The 10,477-nt window shown below is 42.3% G+C and overlaps 1 protein-coding gene across 2 annotated transcripts in view; it reads left to right on the forward strand.

The window, feature by feature from the left end:
- dnajb6b (DnaJ heat shock protein family (Hsp40) member B6b) overlaps positions 1-9,375 on the forward strand; it is an 82,850-nt gene extending 73,475 nt beyond the window's left edge. For both annotated transcript variants that reach the window (XM_063207087.1, XM_063207089.1), the window contains exon 10: positions 6,054-9,375. In XM_063207087.1, coding sequence (XP_063063157.1) covers positions 6,054-6,154 — 101 coding nt within the window. In that variant the 3' untranslated portion in view covers positions 6,155-9,375. The remainder of the gene's footprint in view (positions 1-6,053) is intronic.
- Positions 9,376-10,477: the final 1,102 nt, after the last annotated feature.

The raw sequence follows: 10,477 nt of genomic DNA on the forward strand, positions 1-10,477 counted from the left end.
CTTAGAACTAGATTAGAATGAGGCTATATTTACATGAATTCATTACACTTCTTTTGCCATATTAATCATTTATACTCACATTTGCACTTTTAGGCATGTTTAATGCTAAAATGCATTTTGAATGTTTGCAAATAAGTGTAGGCTAAACAACCTTTTTGGCAGCTTTCATGTCTACAGTATATGTGTACATGTCTATGGGCCATATTGTAGACATTTTGCTGTTTTATCAAACATAATTTCACTTAATACTGAAATAATGTGTTTTTATTTACGTCATTTTATGAGTTTTAACATTTGGAAAGTAATATATTAAAGATTTATGAAGGAAAATATCTCTTTTTAAGGAGCTGACTTGCTGAGTCATTGAGTGACACATGCAAAGGTTTCTGGAGGTTACATGAATTCTATTCTGATTGCCTTTCCTCTATGATGAACATTTGCATTTGGACACAGAAGTGCTCGAATGTTTTTCTGTCAATATTGGGGAATTTCCCCAGTAACTCACCAATGATGAATATTTACATTTTGACACAGAAGTGCTCAAATGTTTTTCTTTCTGCTAGTTCCTTGATAAAAAGATACAGGACACATCCTCATGGGATGCACTCCAAGTACGCCCATGCCATGCGGTTATATGTTTACGTCACCATACTGTACTAAAATTCTTGCACCCAGGACAGGTCGTAAAATCAGGACATGTCCTGGGAAATACGGACGTTGGTCATCCTATTGTAGTGGAACGAAAGGCTCAAGTCAGATCGACGACATCTTTAATGGGCTTAATTCTACCATCAATTGGTGACAGAGATGATGCACACAATGTAGGTGGCGGTATGAAGAAACATAACATTAGGCTGAACATGGCATGGCAAGTTATTGTTGTTTGCTACATATTCAAGGACAAGCATAAATGAGTTCCTCCCTTTTCAAAAGAAACAGTTTGAGCCAGGGCTGGACTAGGTGTGACAAATAGCCTAGGCATTTTTGACATAGACCAGCTCCTCACACAGTCCACAGGTAGAGGTTCACTGGATGGTGGCCAGAGTAGGTATTGCAACTATGCTGCTCATTGAAGCTGTGCTATCTACTGCCAGATTTGATCTTTTCATGAACAGTTAATAAATATGGAACTAATAATTACTAGTATGACCAAAGTACAGTAAGTTTTGCAGATAATTTTGTTTTTAGAAATTCAGAATGGCGGACAGTGGAGAATAATGCAATTTTACCAGTACTTAGAATTTGGTGGTGGTGGTACAGGTAAGTACTCGTGAAAAACCAGCATGAATTCTGGAAATACAGCACTAACAACTCCTATATATGAAGGAGAATGAGAGAGACGTCTCTCTATGGGAGGTCCTCATCATATGAGACATCCACCGAAGCTATAATCACAGCTGAAGGCGAATAGCTGCAAGGACCCGTAGCTGCTCTCCGAGAGGGTATAAAAGCGCATGCGTCTGGCCATTTTTACACAACCAATCTTCTGAGCTTATGAACGAGAAGGGAACGGAAGAGAGACGTCTTTCTCATTCTCCTTCAGAGAACCGGGGACTTATACATGTCCTATTGTTCTCTTTATCAGTTGAATATCATTCAACAAGGCAAACAGGTAGACAAGACCGTGGAAGGCTTGATAACCACTCTTACCTTATCTACTGACACAGCGATAGTTGGGGAAGTTGGGGAAGGCTCGTTACAAGTGGACAGTTAAGCTGATACGAATATGAAAGATGGCCAGATGAATGAACGACCCCCGTTTTTATACCCTCTTGGAGAGCGGCTACTGGTCTATAAAGGTGCTTCGGTGGATGTCTCATACGATGAGGACCTCCCATAGAGAGACGTCGAACGAAATTCGACTGATTAAGAGAACCTAAAAGCATTGGCACCTGAGGACTGTCAGCCCACCAGGATAATAATCTATAGGCCTATACCAGATGACCAGTCCAGCCATGGTTTGAGCAATGCTTCATTCAGTCCCAACAGGTGTGGTGCACAACACATGGCTCCTTGCCAACATACAGTAGAGCTTGAAAGTGACGTCACTTCCCCGATTTCATGGGACCTCAACAGCGTTTTCAGCCGAAAATCGTAGCATGTAATCCAATCACGGTATTAAAATGATATTTCGATCCCCTTCGAATTGTGCCACGAGCTCCACATATGTTATTTCTGATATTTTTGTTTAATTTTTCGTACGAAACTCCAAACGATTTATAAGGGTGTGTTTCTTCACATTTTTCAAGCAGACAGCCTCAGAACAAAATACTTCTGCACGAATAATCTATATCTAGCCTCTTAAACAGCATATTTGTAGCCCAGCGCATATAATGACCGTAATCAGAAGACATTAACTCGCTACCATGTTGTTAGATGGTCAGCTTAGGTCCCGTGAAATGCGGAACTAAGGGGCGGGACTTTCAAGCTCTGTTACATACAGAGAGATACAAAGAGATACAAGATACAAGAGCTTGTATGTAATGTTATATTTTTAGGGTGAACAAATGTTCGTATTTTCCAGGACATGTCCTGATTTTACGACCTGTCCTGGGGTATTTTCATGAAATGGTGGAAATGTCATGGAACATTAAAATCCCTTTAGGGTAAAACATAACACACTGCTTTACTGGAGCTTGCATTTAAACTAAATTCCAATGTCACCAACATTGTTTTAACCCATTTTCAGTGTTGCCAGATTGGGCTGTTTCCCGCCCAGTTGGGCTGCTTAGGATGGCCGTGTGCGGGTAAAAATGGCATTTAGCAGAAAAACCAGACCAATTTTTGCCATAGAAATCAATAGAATTGGGCGGGATTTTGTGCTTCTTGGCAGGTTTTGAGCATTTTTTGGGCTGGAAATCATCAGACGCATCTGGCAACCCTGCCCATTTTAGCCTTAGCCCTTTTTGGGAAAAGGTGCTCTCTCCCTATTAAAACCTAATTAAAGTCTCCGAAGCACATAAAAACATGGAATAAGTTGCATTTAAAAGCTAGAACCCCCAGTTTGCAATAGAATGTGTTCACTCAGCTCTAACATAGCCACATTGTTTATAAAACAGCTCAAATCTCAAGAACCTGAATGCAGCGTATATGTCACTCCAGGACACAATGGGTTAAAGTCCCGGAACACCCTTCAACCCTTTCATTTTCCGTAGTTCTAGCCTGTTGCTTCTCACTTCTGCCAAATCCACGTACCCTTTCTCAAATGCATACAATTACGCACCTGATAAGCAACAACGCAAGAATTTTAGTATGGTGACGTAAACACAAACTATAACCGGATGGTATGGGCGTACTTGAAGCGCATCCATGAGGATGTGTCCCGTCTCTTTTAATCAAGGAACTAGTAGAAAGAAAAACATTTGACCACTTCTGTGTCAAAATGCAAATATTCATCATCGGTGAGTTACTGGGGAAATTCCCCAATATTGACCGGGACAAAGTGAATCGAGTCAATGCAGCAGCCCAGTCCCAAAAACTTCTTGGAAGAGGCATATGTTGATTCACATCAAGATTAACTCCATGAACATATCTCAATGTTACATTTTAGTGATGAGCAACCTGGATTCATTATAGTCCAGTGCCACATAGAATATTCCAAATGACCTGGGTTTACCTGAATATTCTGTAGAACTACCTAGTTGAATTGGGACCATTCTACAATCTATGAATTGGAACTATTCTACATTGGGAGAGAAAAAAACTTGAAATATGTGGCACTGGACTGTAAACTTATGAATTGAGGTTGTCCATCACTGTATGTAAGGTAACATTAACTAGACAAAGGTCCATAAAATGAATAGGCCTATAGGTTATTCCCCTGCACATCACAGTAAGGTGTGATAGTGTTCACATGCTGAAATATGGTTTACTTTAACATTCCATTGAACCACCTGGTTGAATTGTACAGAAAAAGTAGGTTACTTGGAATATGTGGCACTGGATTATAAAGCTAATGAATTGAGGGTGTCCAGTATGTAAGGTAACCATAAAATGAATAGGCCTCTATCTAGGCTATTTCCCCGCCCATCACAGTAAAGTGTCCTGGTTTTCACATCCCGAAATATTGTCACCCTAGTATAAGCTCTGTGAACATGTTGCCTAAAGTGATGGTATACTATAAAAAAAATGTAAATGCTAAATGCATAACTTAAACACAAACTAAATGCTTTTCTACTCCTCCGAACACTCAGAATTGCCTCACAATGTATGGCTCACATTCACCCAGTACACAAGCCTTCAACTGTCTTGCATCAACTGTGTTTCCTAATATCAGTGTCATTATGAAACATTTTATGAGCTCAAATTGATGAAGGAACTAAACCAGCAGGGCACCAGCAGAGTAAACGAGTGCGTCTGTTCATTAGAGTTATAGTAGATGAGATGATGAAGCTCATAGAAAATATTCACTTGAGAGCTCATTTTGCATTTGTAGTGTGCTACTAAAATATTCAAGTTAAGACACATTTGGCAGCCATTTTGATACACATTGGCAGCAGTTTAAAAGCGATTTCTCCCACTGGACTTGTTGCACAGAACACGCCAGTAAAAAAAAAAAAAAATATGTGTCATGTCTTACATGTATTTCTCACCAGGGCTTAATTTAGCCAGCCTCTTTGATGTTGTAAATAGCTTGTTAGGTAGCGTTCCTAGAGATGTGAGGGTCTCTTTAGTAAACTTGTGTCTTGCTATGCATATTAGTACCTGCTGAGTAAAAATCAGCGCTCGCTTTGAGCACATTAAGGTAATATGTGACCTTTCTAAACGCTCAATCAGATGCTGTTTAGAGACAGGGGAGTATTTGTGTAGATGAGTGAAGATTAGAGATACCTACCTTACTTTATCGATCCTGAAGGAAAGTAAGATGTACAGTTGAATATACAACAAAATACACATTACACAACTCACATTACACTGTATTTTTATGTTCATTTTATGTTCATATCACATACAGATATGTTCAGATATGTACAGGCATTCACTTAACAGTCAGTCCAAAAGAAAAAAAGAAAAGAATATGTGATGCATTGTGAGGAACGAGTACAGGAGTTTAATAAGGCCATATCGGGCCGAAACATGTCCTTTTTTAGATGCGTCCTAGCATCTCTATAAGAGGGTATGTCCGTCCGTCCGTCTGTCTGTCTGTCCGTCTGAAATGCTTTCTTTAAATTGTAACTCCCGGGGGCACTGTGGCACAGCGCGCTAAGCCCCCCACACTTGGGCTTGCATGCCCATGGGGACCCCGGTTCGAGTCCGGACGGGGTCATTTCCCAACCCTACCCCATCTCTCTCCACACTCATTTCCTGTCGCACCTTCACTGTCCTATCTGAAATAAAGGCCCAAAAAGCCCATAAAAATATAAATTGTAACTCCCTCCTGTGTCCACAAGGCGGTAATACATAGGCGGACGCATCTTTGTCTGCCTGTCAGACTTGTTAAACAAGTTAAGTATCAACCATCTATTTTAACTCACAAGTTGTGTACTTCATTATTTTTACAGTTCATTATCCTACCCTATTACCACAGAACACCTTCTACACAGCCTGCATGGCAAGAGTACCACCAGAGATTCTTTAAGTATATAGAGATATGCCATTGTAATAGGTTGCTATGGGCACCTAACGTGACCAGGTTCCGGTCTGCCTAAAGGGACGTGTCATAATAATCCTAGCATTGAATAGAACAGTCCTTAGGTCTGCCTAAAGGGGGATTTCACCCCCACCCCTTGCAATAATAGAACCCGGAAACAATGGGCCAATGGAACCTCTCTCTCTCTACTCTCTCTGGTACCGCTGTAGCCCTCAAAACCTATTCTGTTGTTAGGGCCCACTGATTCCTTAATCTTAGTTGAGAACCGTTACTGGACAGATGTCAAGTTTTGTGTATTACCATAACAACAAATAGACTCCGCTCCAAAATCTAGTCCTTGCTTCCACCACCATTGATTTTTCAAACAGGGTCTCTTGATCAGGTATCGTTTCTCATGGTTACAGACTAGGAGGTGTGCTTCACTCAGCTTTTTAACAGATGTTTCTTTTTTTTAATTCTGCAGGACTGTTTGATGCCAGGAGGAAGAAACTGTGGCTGAGGGAGGGAGATACTAAGAAGAAGCGGGCACCCCGATTGGCTCCTAGGATTGGGGCGTGGTTTTGAGAGAAGCTAATGTCACTGTTTCATGCATTGGAATGATGTGGAGACACCTCACATAGTCTACACATGCAGACACACACACACACACACACACACACGCTCACACACACACACGCACACACAAACATGCAACAAAACAAACATAAATGCCAGTGCCTCAGTGCTCTCTCACACAACAACCTTTATTTATTCATGTTAGTGAATCCACCCCACTGAGATATGAGTGAGTCCTCTCTCTCTCTCCCTCTTGCGCGCTCTCTCTCTCTGCCTCTGTCTCTCTGTGTGTGTGTGTGTGTCTCTCTCTCTCTCTCTCTCTCTCTCTCTCTCTCTCTCTCTCTCTCTGCCTCTGCCTCTGTCTCTCTCTCTCTCTCTCTCTCTCTCTCTCTCTCTCTCTCTCTCTCTCCCTCTCTCTCTCTCTCTCTCTGCTGCTCTCCCATTAGAGTTCTCCCCATTCAGCGGTGTGAATATGTATCCTGAATATGTAGATTTCCTTTTCAAGGTCTTCCTATTCTCTCCTTGCTCTCCTGAGCTTATATGTGTTTATTTTTTGGCGTTCCTGAATGCTGCAATGGCTTTTCCTCCTGAATGCAGCTCTCTCTCTAATTACCCAGTTGGAGAAGCCAGTGGGGAGGAGAGGTAGACGAGACGGGGCGCGTCTCTGTACTCCGTACGTGCAACCTTTCACCCACACAGTCAATACTGCAGTGTTAATTAATTCAACCCTTACAGAGTTGAATTCGACACCCATGGTGTTGGTACCACTCTCTAAGGGTTGAATTAGCACTGTAAAAACACTGTGCACTTAGTGTGTTTGTGTGTGTGTTTTTTCATGTGTGTTTGGATGACTGTTTTGTGTTTTCTTTTTCTCTCTTGTGTATAGTGTCTGTAGGCTATGCCACATGGTCGGACACATTGAATTGCAAGGCACATACTGTACGGCACAAGGCCACTGCACATATGCAATTATAGGTGGGGATGTAAGAATTGTAAGATTATTAGAAAAAGAAAAAAACAATCAGGTAAGAGGGTGGACTTGCTTTGAATGTGTATGTGGATATATGGCATCTGTATGCTTTGAATAGTGTTAATCCTTGGATGTGTGCATTTGTATTTCATTCGATATTCAGTGTCAAAAACATGGAAACCTTCTCAGATTTGTATGTAAAGTGTACTCAAATTCAAAATAGTAGAAAGTAAGGTTTTACTCAATTCCTTTGGTGAATGGAATGCTAATGAGATGTAATGTGCTACTGTTCACATGTGGCACAGCAGATATTAGGGGGGAACCTGGTTGGCATTGTGGATGGGCTTGAAAGCCAACAATGGATTGAGGATAAAGTGTGTGGTCAGGTGGAGGTAGGGACGGGGCGTAATCACAGGGTGAGTGACAGATCAAGGCACCAGTGACAGGTTTCAGATCTTATGAACGCAGCTATTAGAGAGTTAACTAGCCAATGGGGTCAAAGAGGACAGAATAAAAGGCACAAAAGGAAGACATAAGACACAAAGAATAAGACGAACAAGCTACCTTACGTACCTACAGGGGTGAGAAAGGTAGAATGTTTTACATTATTCATACAGGGACTTGAGAGGACAAGTTGTCACTGTGCCCATCCTTTACCCTGGTGTTAAACACTGTATCAATATTTCAGGCCATTGGAAGGAAGCAGAAATCAATGCCTTTATAATGGAAGCCCTCCTTTTGGGTAGATGCCAAAGCTGAATACAAAGTGTTCACATTCACTACCCAGCATATGTAGGTCACAAAACAATGAAATTCACAACATACACTGTGCCGGTGCCCGTTCCCGCACCTAATCGCGAACCGACCGTCGTGTTCACACCACAGCTTTTATCGTTCGCGAACCCGAAAGTTGGTTCGCAATACCAACGGCAAAATACTAGGTTTTTCTCCACGAACGGTGATGACAGCGTGGCCGTCAGCAGGTTCATATGGATAACACAGTCACGTGCGGATAAAGTTCAGAGCCCGGTATGAACACGGGAGGTTCGCAGATAAGCACTTTAGTGCCGAACGTAGCCTAACTGGTGTGGGCACCGGCACCGGCTCCGTTCTGGTCGACCTGAAAGCCCTATGTGAGGGAACCCCACGGTTCTCGAAAAGGAACCTCGGAGAACCTTTAGGAGTTCCTCCACAGTGCCAAACTGGAGAACCCCTAAAAAGGTTATTTGAGAAACCCTGGGTTTCCACTGTAAAGAGCCCCTGTAAAGGCATCTCTGAGGGAACTTGAGGGAACTTGAAGGAACCTGAGGGGTTCTACCGAGTAGAGTAACCCCCGATTCAGCAGTGGGTTAATTGAGGAACTTTTTTCTTTTCTTTTTTAAATGTACATAACAAAAAAAATCAGATATAGCCTAGCCAAGGTTTGTCACAGACAGGAAAAAAAATGGAGGCTTTCTTTAGCAGTGTTTTTGGTCAGTACAATACATGGGTAAAGAAATCAGAGTTCTGATTCCAGAATACCAAAGAATAAATCGGGCCGGGAAATGACAAGGGCTGCTTTTGGGGGAATAATTGCACTTCCATTGAGATTAGTGGTGATGTAATGTAACAGAGTGGCTGAAGTAATATCTCTTGTGTGACAGCGCTGTCAAATAAAAACTACAATTGGATGGAAAGCCAGCCAGGAAACCGTGGGTGAGGAAGAATCAAATGATTTGACATCCTACTGATTGTGGTGTAATTGGCTTAATTGATCCGACTCCGTTCAGTCACTATGAAACTAAGAGTTTGTAACGTTATTTGTCCTACATTTATGTCAACATTCATCAGGTATGTGGTCTGTCGCAGCCAGAAAAACATTTTTGTGTGCAATACCGTAATGAAACCATTCACCACTACTAGGACTTTGACAAAGTGAATCTGTCTTTAGGCCATATTATGTTTTTTTTTTCCCTTCGCTGTAATATTTTAGCGGTCTGTCATGACTGAAATAATAATTCTGTGGAACTGCATGAATTTCCATGCTCGCTCAACGGATGAAGAGGCATGGTGCTGTTATGTTTTAATGCCGTAATGCTGGATGATATTGTTTCTTCATGAACGTGTCATTTCTGTTTTACAGTCTGATGGTCATCGTATGTATGCGTGTTGTGTGCTGTATAGAGAATGGTCTATGCTTTCTTGTGGTCAGTTGGGAGTTGGACATATTTTTTTGAAACTTCTCTTTTCTATATCTGCAGAATAAAACATTAAAGGAAAAGACTGTGTCAGTGTCCGCTCTCTGCCTGGAGTTTAAATTGAGCAGTTAATTGTCTTTTTTTTTTCAACTCAACTTACTGCCGAAGGCAGGTCTGCTTTCTTTAGCCTTAATTCATAAAAAGTCCATTTAAAAACAGGTCATCAATAACCCCATATGCAATTTGTATTTGCATCCATTAAAATTCCAACCATATTTGACTTGGACAAATAGGCCAATAGGGATGGCTGGCAAATAAATGGCCTTCACTTACTTTCCCCTTTCCAAAGAAATAAAATTGGGAGAGAAAAGGGGGAAAAAACGGAAAATAAATAATAAAAAGATTTTAAAAATCCAAAGAAGAAAGAAAAGAAGAACAAGAAAGTCCACTTATACCTCCCACTACATACACACAGGCTGGAATTAGTCTGTCAGCGGCTCAGGCGTGGAGGTGGTGACACTGTCCATTTATTTCTCGGCACCCCACTTGGTTGGTTGGCCGGTCGGGGCCCTGCATATGTATTGTATTATTCATACAGTGTGAAACATGCACACGACCCACAGAGCCCTTAAGGCCCCCGGTGTGCCCCTCTGCTCTGCACAACTCTCTATGGGCTTAATTATACAGCAAGGGAGAGATGGTGTCACACAAACACACATGTACACGCACGCACGCACGCATGCCCACACACACACACATACACTCTCTCTCTCTCTTCCCCCACCCCTCTTAGGCCGGCTTCACACCAAGGCGGTGAAGCGTCACGGGACGGAAGCGATTTTTACCGGCGGTGGCGAAAATACATGGAAACATATCTATCCTTCCACACCAATCGGAGGTAGTCGGGCGTCAGTGGCGCGGGACCCGGCTCCGCTCCGCGCTGCATTTGGAAAATAGAACTCGAGCAGATTTTGGGCGGCATTGGCCGGTGGTGTCCCATTCAAATGGATGGCAAAGTAGCACGCTAGCTTTGGCTGTGGGGGGGTTTTGAACAGGACTGGCCGCGCACGCCGACGTTGTCGGTGTGAAAGGCAGAGTAGATCACACCGGCCGAAACTAAAGCCGGGCATACACTGCGATATTTTCAGTCGTGGGTATTAAGCTCCTGCTCACACTCCACGAGGA

The sequence above is a fragment of the Engraulis encrasicolus genome, chromosome 9, assembly GCF_034702125.1.
Source record: "Engraulis encrasicolus isolate BLACKSEA-1 chromosome 9, IST_EnEncr_1.0, whole genome shotgun sequence".
Lineage (NCBI taxonomy): Eukaryota > Metazoa > Chordata > Actinopteri > Clupeiformes > Engraulidae > Engraulis > Engraulis encrasicolus.